At 38.3% G+C, this 22,836-nt stretch overlaps 2 protein-coding genes across 2 annotated transcripts; one reads left to right on the top strand and one right to left on the bottom strand.

The window, feature by feature from the left end:
* Window positions 1-796: 796 nt before the first annotated feature.
* LOC111225809 (otolith matrix protein 1-like) lies at window positions 797-6,453 on the bottom strand. The gene is made up of 8 exons (XM_022750841.1): window positions 6,363-6,453; window positions 6,065-6,201; window positions 5,701-5,803; window positions 5,267-5,452; window positions 3,631-3,805; window positions 3,071-3,138; window positions 1,346-1,530; window positions 797-997 (listed from the first exon to the last, which is right to left on the bottom strand). Exons 1-8 carry the CDS (start codon window positions 6,451-6,453, stop codon window positions 797-799), a joined length of 1,146 nt encoding a protein of 381 aa, XP_022606562.1.
* A 3,783-nt stretch (window positions 6,454-10,236) lies between these two features.
* Window positions 10,237-18,784, top strand: LOC111225557 (activin receptor type-1-like). The gene is made up of 10 exons (XM_022750507.1): window positions 10,237-10,377; window positions 11,105-11,188; window positions 12,201-12,455; window positions 12,602-12,819; window positions 13,199-13,298; window positions 14,189-14,335; window positions 14,894-15,169; window positions 15,743-15,940; window positions 16,061-16,191; window positions 17,256-18,784. Exons 2-10 carry the CDS (start codon window positions 11,116-11,118, stop codon window positions 17,385-17,387), a joined length of 1,530 nt encoding a protein of 509 aa, XP_022606228.1. The 5' UTR covers window positions 10,237-10,377; window positions 11,105-11,115; the 3' UTR covers window positions 17,388-18,784.
* The last annotated feature ends 4,052 nt before the right edge of the window (window positions 18,785-22,836 follow it).

Here is a 22,836-nt window from a genome sequence, read left to right as displayed (position 1 = left end):
CCTGTGGGAAGAGGGTGGGAGGGTGGTGCTGAAGCTCAGACTAATGCAACAAGCTGAGAAGAACACAATTTCCCAACAAGCGTACAGAGCAGAAATGGTTAAAAGGATTTTTTTTTTTTTTTTTTTTGTATACGTAAATCAATTTTGCTGGACACTTTTCTTGCTCATGGTGTAATCCCACCAAAATCTTTATCAAAATCCTCTTTTTAAAAATGCTTTAAAAAGAAAAAAAGTCTGTCAATAACATAACAACGACAACAACTCATTAACCTGCTCCTCTTTTCTTTTCTATTGTTTTCTAATTCTGTCCTATTCTTTTCTATATCCTGTCCTTGCTTCCCAGTGTCCTTTTAATCATGCTCAATTTCGGGGACAGAGTTTTTTTCTGGAATTTTTCTTAGCCGATTAGCCCCTCTTAGTAATGTCCTACCCTGCCAGCCAGCATATTAGAAGTCGTGGTAGGTTGGAGGAGAATGAGGATATAATAATGGAGAATGGGTGGTGAAATGCAGGGGAGAAAACACACACAAAAAGCAGAGCCAAAAGGAGGAGAGATGGTGAGGCAGAGGGACTCGGATGGCAGGGAGGGAAAGTAGAGAAGGAGGACAGAGACAGAGACAGAGGGATGGGTTGAAAGTTGATTCAATTGATGTCTTCCCCCTGTTCCATCAGCAGAAGCCTGTTGGAGGGAAAGTGGAATAATGAGAACAGCTGCAATGAACACACACACACACACACAAAGGGGAAAACACTCCTCCAGCCACTTAGCTTCTCGCTTTCCATCAGCAGATCCACATTAACACACTTTAACACACAGGCACTTACCCTCACACTCAAAGGCTTGCAGGATGGTGGTGTAAGAGGGGCCGAGCCAAGAGGTGTAGCTACCCAGAACCCTCTGCAGGTGGTGGGTAGCATCGCTGAAGAGCAGATCGGATTCGCCATAGCCTGCTGAGCTGAACAGGCTGAAGCCCTCAGTGGCGTTGCCAAACACATTCTGCAGGAGAGAGAAAGTGTGTGACAGCACTTAATGCATGAGGGCATGCATGGATGTGCGTTGGCGTGCTCTGTGTACATGTGTGTGGGTTTCTTTGGGACTGTGAGGATATCTGCGCGTGTGTGTTTGTGTAGCCAGGGGGGTCAGCACAGGAGGTATCAGTCATCCCGGCGTCTCCCACACACTGAGAGAGAAGGATGACAGTTTAGCAGATACCTATGTTCTGAGACGTGCAGATCGATATAGACTCCACAGAGATGGATATAAACTAGGGAATAGTGCACACTCAAACACACACACACACATACACATACACACACAGCTGATTTAATTTCTGTCCACACCCACCTGTAAACGTTCCAGGTACTTCCAAACGCGGCACTTGTCCTCCATACGCACCACCACAGCGTTAGCAGGGACAGCTGCCAGGTGGCATTGTCTATACTCGTCCAGGCCCGCTTCAGTCCCATCCGGGCACAGCAGCTTCAGGTCCTCCAGCTCCAGATCCAGGGCCCAGGACTCCTGGTTCTTACCTGGGCAGGAAGAGGAGTGAAAGTCTGTCAGATTTAATTTAATTATAGGAGTTGGGCATTTTGGGAAATACACATATTTAAAGACTAGGATCAGGTGAATCCAGCTAGTCTGGCTCTGTCCAAAGCTAAGAAAATCCATCTACCAGCAGCTTTGAAGCTTACTACTATAAGACGTAACATTTTGTATGTTTAATCTGTACATGAACTGAAGTGATGAAATCCTGGAGTCTTTTGTTGGTTGCCTGGAAACCTCACACAGTCACAGACATCAGGAAGTCACTGTAACCTAGCCAAGAAATAGTCCCACACATCCATACTGTCACACCTTGGAAAGAGCTAGGCTAGCTGTTTCTCCCAGTTTTCAGTCTTTATGCTAAGCTAAGCTAACTGGTTGCTGTCCGTTGCTTTATATTGAATGGACAGAGAAGAGAGTGGCATCAATCTTCTACTTCCACTAACAACTGTATTCCTTAGAGCCACTTCAAAAGTCCTAGTCAAGAATGTAGCATTTTTCATGTGCTAAGACGTGAATCTCAAGCTAAAAACATGGAAGTTTATTCCCTATAATTATTTCTAATATGTTAATTACATTTTGTGAGGTGCAGAATTGAAGTTACCTGGCAGTCTATAAGCACTGTTTTACTTTGTGTTGATTTTGTGAACTTATTAATTTGCTTGTAAAGGCAAATGAATCAAACGGCAGATTTCCTCATTTCCTACTGAATCAGTATATGTTGACTTTATCTTATTCACGTTGTGATTTTTACAGATTCAGTTGGTCACCTAAAACTTAAAAAAGCAAACAAAACTTCATTTAGCTAAACAAATAATTAGAGGAAAAGATGCAGACTACCTTGAAGCTACTTTCTCCCCACCAGACAAAAACACAGACCTTCTGTGTTTTCTTGACCTCCGTTAATTGGTCTGACTCCAGACATTTCTGAACCATATGAGAAAACGTGCTTCGTTAAACAGCGACAGTGTTTGAGGAGCCGGCGTCAAACTGCTCCTTCTCGGCTGTACCAGCAGAGTCTGTGTTGCGTGACCGTGATAATGATCGCCATTAATTTTGGATGTTGCCCAAAGCGGAGGAGCAGATGCAGCAAAACAGAGAATTAGGGCATTTCATTTCTGGACACAAATGTCTGCACCTCAGTCCTTCTGTCTGTCCCCTCCTGTCTATTTCTGTTTCTTCTTCATTCTCACTTATGGTCTCACTAATGTTGTTTTCTTCTTTAATCCTACTGTCTGTCTCTGTCTCTCTTACACACACACACACACACACACACACACACAATGATATAATATATAATTTCTGAATTTGTCCAACATACTCTGGATTCCACCTGGTACTGTGAGACTCATATGAGAAATACTGTTAAACACTGACATCCAGTGTCTTGACAGGGACTAGCACTCTCTGCTGATAATGTAACCTCATGTAACCCGCATCATTAATCATATAAATTATACAATTATGTCATTACACTGTACGACTTCTGGTGTCGTCTCTAAAATGCATCATAATTTGAACACTGACCATCCAGATTGTCAAAGACCGTTGTGTGTTTGACAAAGGCCACGTCGCCGAGGTTTTCAGCCACACATCTGAGAAAAAAAAACAAAACATAAAACACATGAAAAATCAAACGCTTTTTTAAATCTATAAATAGATGAAAACATAATCAGCATGCCTGGGAATGTGTTATTGTAACAGCATGACTCTGGAGATCATAGGTAAACTCTCTGCTGCCTATTGTTTGTTTATTGTTAAATCAGGTCCTGTAGCTCTTTTATTCCAGTCTTACACACGTACTATTATGTCAAAGGCCATTTTACTCAACACTGCTACTCAACACACACACATATATATATATATATATGTATACTGTATATAAATGAGCAAACTGACCCTTCACGTTGTTCTTTTATTTTGATCTGTTCGCGGCCTGTTTTAATGAATGGACATTTTATCTCTTTCTACTATGTAATGTAATACCCTATAGTATGACTACAGACCCTATAGCACTTCACAGTAAGCTGAGAAGAATATGTGCCATTAGTGTATTATTTCACACATTGCTTGTGTCAGTGTTGTACCTCAGGGCCCCTGCCTCTCCGTAGTGCCGCTCTCTCTGGTTGTTGGCACAAATGTGTCTATCGTTCTCGTCTCCTATGCAGGCCTCACACAGGTTCTTGGGATTGTTGCCTCTGGGGTCGTGTTGGGGGTCCTTGACACCTGGGACACAGCTGTAACCAAAGAAGTTTCCGACCGCTGGCAAAAAAAAAAGGAGAAAGTAGGAAAACCTATTTTAATGAAAACGCCTCCTTTAAATTATATTAACCTGTAATCACACACTCCCATTTCTGCTCAACAATGATGTACCCAAAATAAAAAGGCTACTGTTCTTCAACCATTTGGATTACCCTGCTCTCCTTTGAAAGGTAACTCTAGCTACGGAAGCAAATTGTGGTAGAAATGTAGGTTTTTTTTAGCCTCTCCTGTTTTTTTGAATAAAAAGAGACCATAAGGCCTGTAGTAGCACTTTGGAGCCATAGTCTCAAGTCTCAACCAAGGCTGTATGAGCAGCTGTTGCAGAGATATGTGGATCCTGAAATGCTTTGCACAGATACACTCAGGAGACTTAAAGCTTTCAAATGTGGAAGTTTTCATGATTGTGTGAAGATTGAGTCAGGTATGAACTAAAACACACCTAAAGTAGTGCTACTGAGGCCAAAGTGTCTCATGGGTGGGATGGTGTATTTTAAAATGAAGTCCATTCAAGAGGAGTGTCGTATGGATAAGAAGAGTCTTTGGGTCTTGGACTCTTGGTTGGAAAGTTCAAGTTGAATTTTTGTGTTTGTTCTGTTGTAGCATTCACATAGTGTTAACAGGCATGTTTTCTGCCTGTCTCATTAATGTGTGACATGTATACTGTACAATCACATTGTGGACGTCTGTATGAATTTTCAAATGAAATTGATAATAATAATAACAATAATTCCAGAGTAACATGATTATTGAATTAATAGACACTGTAGGTATTAGCAAATTTTGAAAAGCAATTCTACATTTTTCTTCCTGCCAGTGAACCCCATGAAAAGTCAAAAGCCAAAGGTGAGTAAGTCCATCTCTTAATACTTTTCAAAACCACAGTACTACCTCATCTGTGGCTCTCAAAGCCCCAAACACATTTGACAGAATTTTTTTAAAACCAGTCACAGCTGCTGCTGTAAAAATTTACAGCAGCAGGACTGTATTTGTCGGACCGACTCAACATAAACTACATTGCCCATATTCATTATATTAAAGGAAAATGTGTTTTTGGCAGAGCTTGAAGATTCAGAAGATTCAGAAGATTCAGATATCATATCAGACTTTGGATACAAAGACAATACTTAATTAATTAGTTAATTATATTAGTAAATTTTTGGTTTTGGTCTGTCTGTGGGATTTGTTTTGTGTTCTTTACAGAAAAATCCAATAGGTTCTTCTGTTCATCGTTACACCCCCACACTCACACACATCCCTATCAAACTCACATTTACAGAGAAAGATGCTGTGGTCTGTAACCGACTCTTCTCCTCTTACCTCTTGTCTCCTCCATCGCTTCACCTCTCTGTTCCACATCACTGCCCCCCCCACCCCCCTCTCCATCTGAACCTCTCATATACCATCCACACAAAGATTTATACACCTACAGTCTCTCTTACCCTCCGCCCCACTCTGCCTCACCTCTGGGGAAGTTGCACTGCTCCCCTACGCTGATCTGGGAGGTGTTGACCAGGTAGCCTATAGGGACAGTCCACCCCACCGTGGTTCGAATGCCGGGGTGACAGGAGCTGCGTTCATGCATCTCCAGCAGGGACAGGTCTGAAGAGGAGCGACGAGCCATCGCCACCACGTAGTAACTATTACCATCTGGACGAAGGGTTTGAGCGAAAAAAACAGATGACGAGAAAGCAAGTGGGAATCTTTTAACAGATCAGGAATAAGAAATTTAATACAACAGCATAAAGCGCAGTACACGCTGGGTATACAGTATGAGTTTACATGTACATGTACATATATCTGCATGTACTGCTGGATTATACGTTCATTTTGACATGTTTTGGCATCCTTATAAGTGCTGATTCACATTAGGCAAGCTGCTCCTAGTATCTACTTACCTACTCCATTGTGGGACTCTCCTGCTGCCAGCTCCAGGCCGTGGCAGAGGCCAGCGGCATAAATGTCATCTGCGAACATGGAGGCTGCATCTGCTGTCCCATTCTGAGGAAAACACATTTATTTTGTCAATGTCAAATGGATGATGGATGCTTGGTTGTTCTAAACTGTGATGTGAAATGTAAACAAAAATATACAGGAAAGAAGCTTGATGGTTTTCGACCTCCTCCGTGAAGTTGAAACTATTTCAAATGGCTATCAGAAATGCCATAGATACACCCCCCCCCCCCCCCCCCCCCAATAAAATCTCATATTCTATGGAATTATAATAATTAATAAATTTCCCACCCCAGTGTCTTTAGGTACCTTGATTTTGTCCATACAGTCTCTGGTGTTCAGGCCACGGACACATTTCAGTGTTCCTCTAATATTCCGAGCTGTAGCGTTTCCGGCCAAATCCAGACACTTTTGCTCTTCAGCAACAGACAATACACACCAGGAAACTGAACAAAACAGTGGGGAAGAGTTGCAGATTAAGTGAAGATTAAATCCCAATGCTCCTGTGCAAGAGCACACACCCGCAAACTATAAACTTCCTCCTCATGCATTATTTTGAACATGCACATGCACATAAGCCTATCATAAGCCAATTGACATAATCTACCTGTAGTTTTTGGATTGGAGACACAGTCGACAGACAGAAGAGGCAGAAGAAGGAGGAAAGCTACAGGCAGCCTTCTCTGTAGACGCTCCATGTCGGCTCTGGTAGGAAACTTCTGCTTGGGAGAATCTCTAATACAACAGAGATGAGGAGCAGGTGGATTTCATTGAAAAAAGTCAGTCACCTGTCCCCTCCCTCTCTTATAACCTGGCCCTGAGACAGAGGTGGGAGAATGAGGCAGGTAGGCTGGATGTAAAAAGAAGAAAACATTACATTATTCCTCTATCCCCACCTCTTAAGTCAAAGTCCTCAGTACATAATCCTTCCTCCATCTCATGATAGCAGTATAGCATTTCCCCCTCCAATTATCCACTGAGACTTATCCCCAGTGGAGAGGATAGTGCTCAGCACATGTAGGCTCGGAGCAGTTCAGGTCACCTGGCACAGAGTGTCGACCCGGGGCCTTTAATTAAAAAAGCTGCGGACAATGTGTCTCTGTGCTGGAGCTGTGTTCGTGGAGAATAGATACTGGCTGGGGCTTGCTCCGACTCACTGGAGACTAAAGCCCCAGGTAAGCAAGAACAAACAGCGCTGGCTATTGTTCGCAGCCGCAGGACCCAGTGGAGGGAAAACATATCGGCTACTTGATACAATTCTCCCCTTTCTCTCTCTTTGCACATACACACACACGCACACAAACACACACACACACACACACACACACACACACACAGACACACACACACACACACACACACACACACACTCACACACACACACACACACACACACACACACACACACACACACACACACACACACACACACACACACACACACACACACACACACACACAATTTTGTGAACAGCTACTGGGCCAAACAAGAAGTAAATAAATCTTAACAGGTGACAAGTGAAAGAAATGTATCTCCTTATCCACTTTATTTTAGTTGCTGTGGTTTTGTTGCAGTTTCAGATCTGCATGATTGCTCAGGAGATGAAGGGTCATATTAGTTTTCAGGCAGATTTTAGAAGAGAGAGAGAGAGGGAGAGCTCTTTTTTGGGAGACGGTATGTGATCCTCAGCATGCATGGGTGAACGGAGACGGAAGCACAGAGGGACTTCTTAAATCAAACACTCACATGAAATATGGACTCTCCTGAGATTCTCGGTGAGAGTATATAGGATTTTCCTGTTTAGCTGCAGGTGGTAAGCCACCCAGAGCTCAGTGCAGCTCGTCTTGTAATCAGTTGAGTAGATGATGCTTTAACTAACAGCCAAACTGTATAAGACATGGGTTTATTGACAGAAAATGAATCCGCAATTGTTTTAGTCGTCTTCTAAGACAAAATGTCAAACATTTGCTGTTTCCAGCTTTTCAAATGTGAAGATATGATGCTTTTCTTTGTTGTACATGATCGTAAACTGAACATCTTTGGGTTTGGGACTAACAGAAAATAATCTGCACATGAATCAATAATGAAAATAATTCTTAGTTAGTCACCCACACATAATAAATATGTAATTTGCTTCTTTTTAACAGGGACAGCGCACATTGACCAGCGTCCCTGTAAATGTGCCAGTTTTAGCCAAAAAGCTACTTTTCAGCTGTTGTCCCTTGACCAGATGTTAAATGAGCCATTAAGACAACATTAAAACAATTGACATGGAAAATGATAACAGGAGAAAGCAGGCAAATACACAAAGCCACTGAACAGAGCATAAAACGTTAAAATGAGTGAGGTAAACAACGTGCAGATTAACAAAAGCGTGTAAAGCAGACACTGGTAAATGGACTGCACTTACATGGCAATTTTCTACTTTAATGAACAAAGAGCATTACCATTTGCCTCTCATTCATCCACAGCTGCCCAGTCAGGACAAGCACCTAAAATTTGACAAACACATAATCACATTATATTACAGAAGATAGAAGTAAACCAGAGGGGATATGATCTGTTGAACACAGACACTATGTTCAGTCTCAAAACTGCATTAATCTTTGTTGTTGTTGTTGTTGGTTGTCTTAGTTTCAGGCTAGATGGCCTGTCTCTGCTATTAAACATTGTGTAAGAATTTCATATGGTTTATTTTACTTATTCACTGCTAATTATTGCTACATACAAAGGATATGCTGCTTTGGGTCATTGTTTGTTCATACGGGGGGAGAAGCATTATCCGACATGCAAAAAAAAAGTGTATCACAGTTAGGAATTAAAGTTGTTCCTAGTGTAGTCTGTCACTCAGATTAAATAAGCAGTGTATCATGAGAATCAAACAAACTGCACTATGCCAAGTTCCTATGATAGTGACTACTGCTGTGATGTTAGTCACTTCTTTAACAAATAAAGTAACTAACAAATCTAGTCATGTTTAATGACACTGTAACACCCCAATAAACTCTCACATTTAAGCAAGTAGGCTCTGCAACAAGACACAAAGCGTAATAAGTGTTATCATACTTATAATCAGTCATCATTGGTTGTCAATGGACTATTGACTGACATAAAGAGACTAAATAGTCCTTGACTTTTTTCACCGGTAATTGTCCTTGGATGCTGTAATAATCAATGTATGTCTTGTTTCCAAATCTCTGTGGAGCTGTATATGTGACATTAGATTACTGACTAAATGTTCACCCGCACACAGAGAACTGTAAAATAACTGTAAGATGCGTCAGAGTTAAAATTACAGGATACTCCCCGACTTCTCCCCTGAAGCTGTTACAGGTGTCTGAGTCATACAGTTTGTATTTGGAGGACATGTGCTCATACACCACTCCCCCTCTAAGTCTATATTTAGGCCGCTCAGTGAGACACATATAAAGTAATTTTGTCATGTCTTTTTTCCTCATAGTGGTGTTCAAATCTTAGTACTGCAACAATGTTAAGGTACATCAGTAAATATGCAAAATATGCAATATATAAATCCTAGAACCTTAAAGAAAAGTATTTATCCAAGTATATACTGTAAGTATTATGCATGTGTACTCTGGTGAAGAATTATCTATTTTAAAGTTTTAATTTACTGAAGCATTATTTCTAACAGTTATTAAAATCTTATTGTAGTGTAATATCTTTGACAGTGTGAATATTATTTTATGTTATTTGGGTATGGGTGATAAATATGCTTTCTTCAGGGATTTCCTCGTCTTGCACATTAACTTTCATTGCTATTCTTATTTGACTTTTAACGTAAACTTAACTTAAACTTAAGGACTTAAGTACCAACTAACCAGACATTAGCAGTGGTGTAAAGTAACTAAGTACATTAACTCAAGAACTGTACTTAAATACAATTTTACATTTTTCAGTAAATATTGTACTTTTTCCATACAGATACATACCAGGTTACAAAATTAATATGTTGCTTACATGTTAATGCATCAATAATAAGAATGAGTACCTCTACGTTTTACTTTTACTGGCACCTCACTTTTTTACCTGCTTTATAAACTGTTGGACAGCTTTATCTACACAACTGCATCATATTTTATAAACTAAACAAATTTTGTATATGTAAAGTATTATTTGAAAGTAACTAGTACACCTGTTAAATAAACAGTACAATATTCCCTCTGAAATGTAGTGTAGTAGCATATAAGCAGCATAAAATTAAAATATTCAAGTAAAGTTCAAGTACCTCAGAATTGTACTTGATGAGTAAATGCACGTGGTAAAATACGCAGTAAAAAAACGTAGTTACATGCTTAATTGAACAGCCATGTAAAGATTACTATTCCCCATGAATAATAACAGTAATACCACTGGTGTTATGGTAATTGTTGCCAACAACCTGCTGGAGGACTCCTCTGCCCCACAATGCATCTTGGTGGTAATGTTTTGGTGACGTCAGGCATAGCTGGAGGGGAAAGCAGCCAGTGGGTGGGCTGGGCTGTGGTCCTGCTTTCAGCTTCATACGTCGCAAAACACACTAATAACATTATTTAAACCTAGTACGCGGATACGCAGACATCCCAGAATGAGTTAGAGTCTGCACTCCGTATGTGCCAGGAAGGTGAGTGTTTTTTTTTTTTATGGCTCACTTTTGGGAGCCGTCGTCCGGCTGCCAGGCTGCGCTTTGTTGCTGTACAGCTAGCTTAGCTTGAAGGGCTAACGGGCAGACGTCTGTCTGACTGGCGCCTCCGAGACGCCTGTAGACGGCCAATAAAACAGCCTGTTAGCCACAGCAAACAAGCAGGCCTCCAGTCTGTGAGGTTTACTAAGAATGAGTCGCTGATAACTGCATATTGATATACTTCACTTCAAAACACGAGGCTGTGACATTGACATATCTGGTGTTAGCATGCTAGCCTAATTTGTGTTATTAGTTGTTGTTTGTGCTACATTAACTATTAGTCTGCAGAGGAACAGGTACAGTTTCAACAAATGTTACATCTAAAGCCATTAGAAGTGATTGAACATAACAACTAACATGATTACATTACGTCTAGGTAAAGAAATTTAAGTACATACACTGACTGTAAGCAGTTTTCTGCCGGTTGTCTTTGAAATGTCTGCAGTTTATTCGATATACAGTAATATGTATCAAGTGAATCATTGACAAAGACAAACAGATGACTCTTTGGGTTCAGCTGTTATAAGTTGTGGCTTCCTTTCTGTCTGAAGCCTTGGCAGGGATCATCAGAAAACATAGAGGGGCTAAATGTAATTATCCTCTTTGCAAGAGTGTACTCATTTGAACTCTCACTGGCTCCTCTTCCCTCCTTCCCTCCCTCTGTCAGTGCACTGAAACATGGGTTGTTGCAGTGTCTATGTCCTTCTGTTGCTCTTGCTGCAGGCCCTGCAGACATCAGCTGAGGACTCAGGTACTGTGCTCTATTGTCTTTCCACTCCATATTTTAATGTTTGTAGACTGTGCTTCATCTCATCAGTTGTCAGTTCTTCATGGGCACCCACACTGACCATGAGCAACATATATACATGGCTCGCAGCTGTTACTTTTTTGTGAGAATTGGCTACAAAAGATGTAGTCATCACCTGTCTCAGTGGCAGCAGGGAGCAATTCCATGCCAGCTTTTTGAATTTGGGCTGAGGATTAAGGTGTATTCGGGTGATCCAGTATTTGTTGCTATCTATGTCATTGGCTCCTAACCTTTTAGGTGTGCAACTCCATAAAATAAAAGTATGAGTACTTGTGACCTCAGTATAGGTCACGTTTATCACTGTGCAATGAGCAGTTCAACCAAAGAGGAATTTTTCTCTCTTGGGTTGATTTATTTGAAAACTGTTTAGGGGCCTTAAGTTATAAAATACAAAAAAAGAAAAGAAAAAATATACTTAACTCTGTGTGGTAGATGTGTTTTTTTTTCATTGGCTATCCACAGTAACTGGGGCTTTGTTCCACAAATCAAATTTTCTGAGTTATCTTGATACATTTATTAATTGAAAGCTGTTATAGGACAAATATATAGTGAAGTAGCAACAGGCATAATCTGTTGATGATGAGATGTTTTTGGCCAGTTTAAACCACTAAAGTAGTGCCTTTATATTAAAAGCACAATGCCATTAGTAGCTGCAATAAAATAGGCAATATGAAAAAATTTAAACCTAGATAGTGTAAACCAACTTACCTGCAATGCTCCATTCCCTTTTAAATTGTATGTTCTTTTGGTGCCCAGTGCCTGTTGAATGTCTTCTAGTTCAAGATCACTGTTATGTTTTGTCAGATTGGCAGCTTACTAGTTTGTGTGTGAGAAAGTTGGTGAGACAGAAATCTTTCTGTTGGCTAATTGCCTTATATAAATCCAGTGTTTATGTGTTTCTATGTACTGCGAAACAGCATGAGTGTATGGTGAACTCATATCATCTCCTCAACAGATGGACAGTTGGTGTGTCTGTGCGATAGCCCTACATGCCCCCAAGTCACTCGCTGCCAGGGAACCCGGTGTTTCTCCTCTGTCAAAGTGGGCAGCAGCGGGGTGGTGTTTGAGCATGGCTGCCTGAATGGGCAAGAGAAAGTCCTTTTACATTGCTCCACAGCTCCATCCTTCCACCAGGCCATTTTCTGCTGTTCTGAGTACATGTGCAACGGCAACAGCACCAGGAGCTTCCTGATGTCTCTGCTTCCACCAGGTAGATGGATAGTAGCTCATAACATGTTTAATTTCAGCAAAGAAGTGAATTGTCAAAATAGAATAATTGTGTTTCGCAGCTAGATAGATCTGTTTTTTCCCCTTTCCTTCACTCACATATTGTCTACTTCCTTCCTTCCTTTGCAGAAGGTGAGCCAGCAGGTGAGCCAGTACGGTATCGTGTTGAGACCTTAGCTCTCTTTGTACTTGGCCCGGTGGTGGTTCTGGCTCTGCTGTCTGTAGTGTCAGTGCTGGCCTGCAGGAGGCTCCACCACGGCCGTCTGCAGAGGCTGCAGGAATTTGACACTGAGCAGGGAGCCATAGACGGCCTCATCTCCTCCAATGTGGGAGACAGCACTTTAGCGGTAAGAATAAAGAGTGGTTCTTGTTGAAACCATGAAATGTTGTGTTCACCACCTGATTTAATATGTACATCTTTATTTGCAAGGTATTTCTTGCCCTGAGAAACCATTTTCAGCCATGTCAGTTTTGCCATTCATACTTTTATTTTCCCGTTTTTACACTTAACAGGTCCCAAATTTCTGTGGTGCAGGAAATTTTTTTTACATAGATGCAAAGAGTAATGCCACATTGATTCTGAAACATTTTTTTTTTAAGTACATATTGTTTTGATCCCAGTTGATGCTGAATTTCAGTAGCCTTGCATCTTCATTTGATGTGTATAATGCTCCTTCAAATGATTCTGACATGTACAGCTAAACTGATATCTGTCTCTGTCTCCAGGACCTGTTAGCCCACTCATGTACGTCAGGCAGTGGTTCAGGTCTTCCCTTCCTTGTCCAGAGAACTGTGGCCAGGCAAATCAGTCTAGTGGAGTGTGTAGGTAGGTAAAACAGGACTGGCTTCAAGTGATTGATACTGATTGAGGAACTGATTGGTTTATTCACAGGCTGATTTAGTTAGAGCCATAAGGAAACTCATGTTACAGGCAATGAAATATTAATACAACACACTAAACAAAATCAAACAGCCTCGAGCACTTAAAAGTTAGGTTGCACAAAAAGCAAATTGTCTTTGATAGTTTCCAAGAAATCAGAAAATAGGAACAGCACAGCAGTGTTGTGTCATCCACACATGCAGACTGTTGTCCGTCATGCTCAGTTTCACTTTGCTGATCATATCAGTTTTTTTGAATGACTGTACATATCTATTCTAGGTTGTAACCCGTATTAAGATACAAATCTGACAGCAGTGTCAAATAGATGACGACAGTGTAACAATAATAGGAGGTCACATCATTTTTGAAACATTTAAAGTAACTGTAAAACCACAAGTCATCTGTTTCTTCTGTGTTGATCATGTTGTGTAAAATTATAACACTTTTCTTAAGTTGGTGGAGTAAAGTTTACTCATTGTCATGGGAACTCTGATAAATTTCAATTTGAGTGATCAAATAAAAGTATGTAGGTCAGATGCCTTGGGATCCTGTTTTGTACCACAGTACGATACAGCACAGTTTGTACCAGTTTGGAATTGGAAAAATGTGGTTTCATGCTGCGGATGAGAAATCATACTTAGAGCTTCTTCAACTACAACATGAATGTAGCCATAAAATAATATGAAAATATCTAAAAAGCACATTAAATGTACAATGTTAACTTTTTTAAAAACACACATATATATTCATATATATATATATATATATATATATTCTCTTCTCTGATTTCCTGTGCTACCATTTCTCATTTCTCCTCATTCATCCCTCTTTCTCAGGCAAAGGACGGTATGGCGAGGTGTGGCGGGGTCAATGGCAGGGGGAGAACGTGGCTGTTAAAATTTTCTCCTCAAGAGATGAAAAGTCCTGGTTCAGAGAGACAGAGATCTACAACACAGTGCTGCTAAGACATGAAAATATACTGGGTGAGTCTGTTGCACACAAATATGAGGTATTGCTTACTGGAAGGGGAAAATGGGAAGAGGGTTGGTTGAGAAAAAACATTTTTCGCATTCTCCGATACTTTTTCTTTTGCGATTTTCCCCACTGGATTTATGAGTGTCAGAGAGGATGTTTTTTGCACTGTTACTAAGAATACAGTTGAGCTTCAGAGGAAAACATGTGCAATGATTTGGTTATCTGAGCTTCATTAGACTTGTTATGCTTGAATTACTCACAATAAATATCCTGTGCGAGCTAAAGAGTCTGTCAGGCGTGTTTTCCACTTTGCTTGCCTTTTTGAACTTCAGGTTCTTCCTCTAATGTCCTTGTGTTCTTCCCACTTTTATTTTTGAAAGCACTGATACATACATTGCAGAATAAATGCAATAGAAAAGCAACATATGTGCAAAAATTCAACAAAGCAATTCAATAATAATAATAAATGTTATCCATGCAAGAGACACTTGACTGACTCTAATAAATATATTATATACTAAATAAATAATATACAGTTGATGAGCGTCTCTGTTGTCTCCTCTCAGGCTTCATGGCGTCTGACATGACCTCTCGAAACTCCAGCACCCAGCTGTGGCTCATCACCCATTACCATGAAAACGGTTCACTTTATGACTACTTGCAGCGAGTTGCTGTGGAAACGTCAGAGGGGCTGGCGATGGCAGCATCGATAGCGTGCGGCCTCGTGCACCTGCACACAGAGATCTTCGGCACAGAGGGGAAACCAGCCATCGCACACCGGGACCTGAAGAGCAAAAACATCCTGGTCACAAAGGAGCTGCGCTGCTGCATCGCAGACCTGGGTCAGTCATGTTCCTTTCCTGTCTCCTATAACCTTTTATCTGATTCTTCTTGGGTTTCAGAGATTAACATCCTTTGTCCAATATTTTATCGAGGGCTTCCATCAAACTTTAGTCATATGCACATAGGGGCCACCTGCTCAAACCACTAACACGAGTATTAATTGATTAAACATTAACATTAAAATAACATTGAAGACAAAATATTTACATTTGTCCTTTTCTTTTATATATTTATATTATAAGAATAATATTTAGTAAAATATGTTTCTAAAAGAGTGTTTTGTTTTTTTTCAAAATGAAATCACAAATGGATTAAATTGGGTCTTGCTAAAGGAATCCTGTGGAGTTTTCAAACAGTGTTTCCAACGAAATGCATCGTGTGTATCTGTAAGGACTAACAAAACCTATATTGTCTATATGGGATTGTAGTGTTCTTCTCTTCTTTTATTGATACTTAACCTCTTTTAACTGGTGTGTATTCATATGGGTGTGAGCCACAATTTCTGTCTATTTTAGGACTGATTTTTTCTTAGAAGTCCTTCTACAATACTGCATGTTCTTTGCATGTTACAGGGCTGGCTGTGACCCACTTCCAGGCTGACAACCTGCTGGATGTGGGCAACAATCCAAAAGTTGGCACCAAGCGCTACATGGCACCTGAGGTGCTGGATGAGACCATTCAGACAGATTGCTTTGATGCCTACAAGAGAGTGGACATCTGGGCCTTTGGACTGGTGCTGTGGGAGATAGCAAGACGCACATACAGCAACGGTGAATACATTTCAGCTTGTAAAAGAGTCAACATGACTATTGTATTTTTGGAATCAACTTCAGGCCCTAAGGTCACATCGTGTTTGCTTTAATTTCTGTCATCTCAATTTCTCTTTCCAGGTATTGTTGAGGAGTACAAGCCTCCGTTCTATGATCAGGTGCCAAATGACCCGAGCTTTGAGGATATGAGGAAGGTGGTGTGTGTGGAGCAGCAGAGGCCTTTTATTCCCAATCGCTGGTTCTCTGATCCTGTGAGTAATAATGATCATTCCTGTTCCTCTGTGATGTCAAAATGCAGCTCAGCTAAATTTAAAAAAAACTTGTGACCACTAGGATTACTGTGCCTGTTAACTAACCAAAGTTACATAAAAATGAATGCCCATATGGACAGACCGTCCTTTAAGACTGGTTTGTAACCTGGGGGTTGTGACCCTCCAAATGGGTCAGAAGACAAATCAGAGGGGTCACATGATGATTAAATGGACAAGCGATAATCAAAAACATATATCTTCTACACATTTTTTTTATATTTATATTATTTTCTTATAAAACCACATAGTTTAATATTTTAGGCTTTAAAAATGATCCGAACAAAACGGGACGGGATAAAGGGGGGAAATCATTTAGGTTGAACTATTCCAGTTAGTCACTTCTACGCGTTTTCCTTTTAAAACAGTTGGGAATCATTGCTGTGAACAGTGTGCTGATTAGTCAATTAATCGAAGAGAAATTGGCAACTATTTCTATAATTGATTAATTGTTTTTAAATGATTTTTAAAGCAAAAATGTCACATTTGATTCCTCCAGTCTCTCAAGTGTGAGAATTTGCTACTTTTCTTGGTCCTATTATAGTAAATTAAATATTTTGGGGTTTGGGCTGCTGTTCGGACCTAACAAGACCTTTTGATTATGTAACCTTTTGCTTTGGGAACTTAATTTAGTACTCTGCAGATTAATTGATAATCAAAATAATTTTCAGTTCCCTACCGACTCAAGCTTTTCTAGTTGATCTCGAGAACAGTTCAAAAGTTTACAGACAAACCTCTTTCATTTTTTCAAGTATTTGGATGTTGTATTTTTATGGGCTTGTTATGATGTCATCCTCATGGATATTTACAGCTGCAACTGTATGATGATAAACAAGGTATGAGATGTGTGTGATAGCTGTACCCTGCTAATACCCAGAACAACTTTTTACATCTAAAAGCTCCTGCAGTCACATTGATTGCCAAGTTTCTTCTCACTGTGGGTGTATCGCCGTCTGACTCTCATTTTATTTCCCATCCTCTTCACTGAATGTTTTCTTCTCTGTCAGACTCTCTCTGCCCTGGTAAAACTGATGAAGGAGTGTTGGTACCAGAACCCCTCAGCCAGGCTAACAGCACTGCGAATTAAGAAGACCCTGGACAAGATTCACAGCTCTCTGGAGAAGGGTAAGGAGTCGTGAAAGGGAGAGGAGCTTCAGCAGCAGCTGCCTGATGTCAGGGATCGGCTAGAGAAGAGCCACATGTTTGTTTAACGACAAAGGGCGATAAGGGGGACAGACAACGGACCAGAGGAAAAGAGTTGTTCAAGTGTCATCCAGCCTCATCCTTCTCTTGCTCCCTCACTCTCTCTTCCTTTCTCTGTGGTTGGCCCCACCCCACCCCGCGGATATCCCTCTCTCCCTCTCTGACTCAAAGCCCACGCAGACATTTGGACTTGTCCTGTCTGAAAAAGCCAGCCTTTGCTATGGGACACAAACCTGTTGTCAATGTGTTCACACTGACCTGAACTGTGGACTGTTACCAAGTGTGAAGAACATGGATGGTATATTGTAGTACCCCAATGCTTTAACGCTCATTTAAGACTGGTCTGGTTTCAGCCTTCTCACACACACATGAAACACTACATACTTTGAGTCTCTTAAAATTCAGTTTCTGATCCTGAGCCACTGGTTTTGGCACACGGTCGTGGAATTTTGCTCAGAGACAATCAGAAGTATTTCACTCAATTAGCTTTATCAGAACATGCCACAAACACACACATGCAAAACACAAAAATACTTAAACTTACAAAAGGAAAAGAGCCAATACAAACAAAATTGTTTTTAAACTTTTTAAATATAGTATGATATTTATATATTAAATCTCCACTGCTACTACACTACTGAGGATATGTAAGACTAATATACGATGGCGTGTGAAACAGACTGTATACATATATAGGCACTGACTCTACTGGACTTTCTGTACCCACGTTGTCATTATTGGAGCTAGTAGAAAATGACATGTTGAGAAATGGTGGAAAAGGTTTGAAAATTATTCCCACTGAGCTTGTTTTGTTGTTTGGAAAAGGCAGGATAAACCACTACAGATATTACATGTTTATCCTGGTGGTTCCTGGAGTAGACATACACTATGTACCTGCCAATAGGAATTAGTCTGTATCTTATAATAAGAATATGAAATTAACTGATCCTCTCTGTCTGGCAAACTTCATAAACTCACTGTGGCTCATCTAAAGTCTTCTGTGCAAGCAGAGAGGGATCAAGGAAGACTTGTTTGTGGTAGAGCTGATGTTTGTTGTTTTTTACTGGAGGTGAAGTCTTTTTCTGTAGCGAGCTGGGCCTCCATTTACTCCTCTCGTCCCATCATGTCACACTGTGTACAAGTTGCCTGAGCATTGAAAATACAAATTCAAATACAAACTCATTTGGAAACTGTTTAATTCAAGATTCATTTTAAAATGTATACAGTTGCCTAGGTGTGCAGTTACAAATGAATATGTTCACAAATGCTGGGTTTTTTTTGGGAAAAAAAATGTTGCTTTGTCTTTTTTATATGTAATAAAACATTTACTGCATTCTTGTCTGTGTTGTCATTTTAGAAAAAGTATGTCTACAAGTATAATCTTCACGGATATCTTCTGGCCATTAGATATGGTTTCAGAGCAAAAATTTATCACAAAGTTTATCTGAAGTTGAAGAGGCTTCAGCAGACTGTTGGACAAGTTAAGTTGATACTCCAAAGCAAGGGCGTAAGTTTGCATGTAGGGACATGTCCCTACCAATATTTTGGGAGTACAGAATTGTCCCTGCCAATATTTGAGTGAACTATTTTGCACTATGTTTGGAGTGAAGTCAGATTAGCTCATTCCAATTACATTGAGGCTACGTCTCCAAGACAACCGATTTAGGCATGCTAGTATTTGATGGACTGAAAAAGGGGGGGCTATCTGAAGGCTCATGTCATGTGATAATATCACAGTGGTACATAAGGTCACCAGAAAAATGTCAACTGATGTTATTTGACCATGTTAACAGGCATTAACTAGCAAGCTAACCCTTGCTTCTGTCTTCTGTAGGCTAGCAATCTGGTTGCTAGGAGTGAACATAAAATATTGGATATATCAAACAATGAGCTTAATTTCTGTTGAAAAAAATCCATTAAAATGGCAAAATGAATACAATGACTCTTTATGCCTCAATAGACTGATTTTTTTTTTTTTACCTATGACTTACAATACTTACAATTTTCATGCCTTGGAATACCATGTCTTTTTTATGCCCTACAATACTATAAGATTTTAAGTGACTTTTTATGCCTTACTGTACTATGAGTTTTTTTTTACCATTTATGCCATACTATACTGATGTTTTTGTGACGTATTTATGCCTTACTATACTATGACTTTGTTTTTTTACCTTGTATGCCTTATTATACTATGGTGTTTTTATGACTTTTTATGCCTTACCATACTAGAACCTTTTTGTAACTTTTTATGCATTATTATACTATGAGCTTTTTATGACTTTTTATGACTTTTTATGCTTAACCATATTATGACATTTTTTTTACCTTTTATGCTTACTATACCATGACGTTTTTATGACTTTTTATGCCTTATTATACTATGACATTTTTATGACTATTTATGCTTACTATGCTAAGACTTTTTATGCCTTACTATACAATGATGTTTTTATGACTTTTTATGCCTTACAATACTAGGACGTTTTTATGACATTTTTTGCCTTGATATACTATGACGTTATTATGAATTTTTTTGCATTGTTATACTATGACATTTTTATGACTACTTATGCCTTATTATACTATGATGTTTTTATGACTTTTTTTCCTTACTATACTATTATGTTTTTATGACTATTTATGCCTTACTATACTATGACATTTTAGGCCATTCTATACTAGGCATTCTTATGCCTTACTCTATGTCGTTTTATTCCTTATCATACTATGACTTTTTAATGACTTCATGAAATCATACCTTACTGTGCTATGACGTTTTTATTACTTTTTATGCCTTACTATGCTATGACTTTTTATGCCCTACTATACTGTGACTTTTTCAAACTTTTTATACCTTATTATACTATGACATTTTTATGACTATTTATGAATTATTATACTACGACTTTTTATGACTTTTTTTGCCATACTATACTATGACGTTTTTTATGATTTTCATGCCATAATATACTATGATGTTTTTTGGCATTTTTGTGCCTTACTGTACTATTTAATTTGATGCCTTACCATACTATGATGTTTTTATCACCTTTTATGCTTTAATATACTATGATGTTTTTTTTTTACCTTTTATGCCTTACTATACTATGACTTTTTAATGACTTTTCATACCTTATTGTACTATGACATTTTTATGATTTTTTATGCCCTAGTAGACTATGACTTTTTCTGACTTTTTCTGCCTTATTATACTATGACATTTTCATGACTTATTTTTTTCTTATGATACTATGACTTTTTAGCCATAATATACTATGACGTTCATTGGCATTTTTATGCCTTACTATACTATTTCATTTGATGCCTTACTATGCTATGACCTTTTTATGACGTTTTATGCCGTACTATACTATGACATTTTTTGGCATTTTTATGCCCTACTATACTATTTCATTTGATGCCTTACTATGCTATGACCTTTTTATGACCTTTTATGACTTAATATACTATGATGTTTTTTTTTACGTTTTATGCCATATTATAATATGACGTTTTTTGGCATTTTTATGCCTTACTATACTATGTCGTTTTATCCCTTAACATTCTATGACATTTTTATGACCTTTTATGCCTTAATATACCATGATGTTATTTTGACCGTTTATGCCTTAATATACCATGATGTTATTTTGACCGTTTATGCCTTAATATACCATGATGTTATTTTGACCGTTTATGCCTTAATATACCATGATGTTATTTTGACCGTTTATGCCTTAATATACCATGATGTTATTTTGACCGTTTATGCCTTAATATACCATGATGTTATTTTGACCGTTTATGCCTTAATATACCATGATGTTATTTTGACCGTTTATGCCTTAATATACCATGATGTTATTTTGACGTTTTATGCCATACATATACTATGACGTTTTTTGATATTTTTGTTCCTTAATATACTATTTCATTTGATGCCTTACCATGCTATGAACTTTTTATGACCTTTTATGCCTTATTATACTATGATGTTTTTTTTCACGTTTTATGCCATATTATACTATGACGTTTTTTGGCATTTTTATGCCCTACTATACTATTTCCTTTGATGCCTTACCATACTATGACAATGTTATGACGTTTTATGCCTTTATATAATATTATGTTTTTTTGACGTTTTTGCCATACTATACTATGACGTTTTTTGATATTTTTATGCCATACTATACTATGATATTTTTTGGCATTTTTGTGCCTTACTATACTATGTCATTTGATGCCTTACCATGCTATAACTTTTTTATGACCTTTTATGCCTTAATATACTATGACGTTTTTTTTTACGTTTTATGCCATATTATACAATGACGTTTTTTGACATTTTTATGCCCTACTATACTATTTCCTTTGATACCTTACCATACTATGACATTGTTATGACGTTTTATGCCTTAATATAATATTATGATTTTTTGACATTTTATGCCATACTATACTATGACATTCATTGGCATTTTTATGCCTTACTATACTATGTCGTTTTATCCCTTAACATACTATGACATTTTTATGACCTTTTATGCCTTAATATACCATGATGTTATTTTTACGTTTTATGCCATATTATACAATGACGTTTTTTGATATTTTTGTGCCTTAATATACTATTTCATTTGATGCCTTACCATACTATGACATTGTTATGACCTTTTGTGCCTTTATATAATATTATGTTTTTTTTTGACGTTTTATGCCATACTATACTATGACGTTTTTTGATATTTTTATGCCTTAATATTCTATTTCATTTGATGCCTTACCATACTATGATGTTTTTATCACCTTTTATGCCTTAATATACGATGATGTTTTTTTGACGTTTTATGCCATTCTATACTATGACGTTTTTCGATACTTTTATGCCATACTACACTATGACATTCATTGGCATTTTTATGCCTTACTATACTATGTCGTTTTATCCCTTAACATACTATGACATTTTTATGACCTTTTATGCCTTAATATACCATGATGTTATTTTGACGTTTTATGCCATACTATACTATGACGTTTTTTGATATTTTTGTCAAAAAATAATATATTATATAAGGATAAAAGGTATAATAATCGTAGTTGGTAGGCATCAAATGAACATAGTACAATTAAAGCACAAAAAATCAAAAAAAACATATGCAATATAAGTAAAGCATAAAAATGATCAAAAACGTCATAAGTATAGTATGGCAATATTGTCAAAAAACATAATATTTTATAAAACAAAATTGTAATAGTAGTAAGGCATCAAAGAAAGTATAGGTAGGAAAAAATTCAAAAAAACATTGTATAGTAGTGGCATAAAATCAAAAAACGTATAAGTAAATAGGGTAATGGATAATAACTCAAAAACATAATATT

The sequence above is a fragment of the Seriola dumerili genome, unplaced genomic scaffold (assembly GCF_002260705.1).
Source record: "Seriola dumerili isolate Sdu_G_001 unplaced genomic scaffold, Sdu_1.0 BDQW01000149.1, whole genome shotgun sequence".
Taxonomy (NCBI): Eukaryota; Metazoa; Chordata; class Actinopteri; order Carangiformes; family Carangidae; genus Seriola; species Seriola dumerili.
The sequence above is the reverse complement of the archived record's forward strand: the minus strand, read 5'-3'. Positions and strand labels throughout refer to the sequence as shown.

Coding starts and splice junctions, on each gene's coding strand:
- LOC111225809 (XM_022750841.1), bottom strand. CDS start 6,453: ATGGAGCGTCTACAGAGAAGGCTGCCTGTAGCTTTCCTCCTTCTTCTG. Junction 6,202..6,362: donor CTCCAATCCAAAAACTACAG/GTAGATTATGTC, acceptor TGTTTTGTTCAG/TTTCCTGGTGTGTATTGTCT. Junction 998..1,345: donor AGTACCTGGAACGTTTACAG/GTGGGTGTGGAC, acceptor TCTCTCCTGCAG/AATGTGTTTGGCAACGCCAC.
- LOC111225557 (XM_022750507.1), top strand. CDS start 11,116: ATGGGTTGTTGCAGTGTCTATGTCCTTCTGTTGCTCTTGCTGCAGGCC. Junction 11,189..12,200: donor GACATCAGCTGAGGACTCAG/GTACTGTGCTCT, acceptor TCTCCTCAACAG/ATGGACAGTTGGTGTGTCTG. Junction 15,170..15,742: donor CTGCTGCATCGCAGACCTGG/GTCAGTCATGTT, acceptor TGCATGTTACAG/GGCTGGCTGTGACCCACTTC.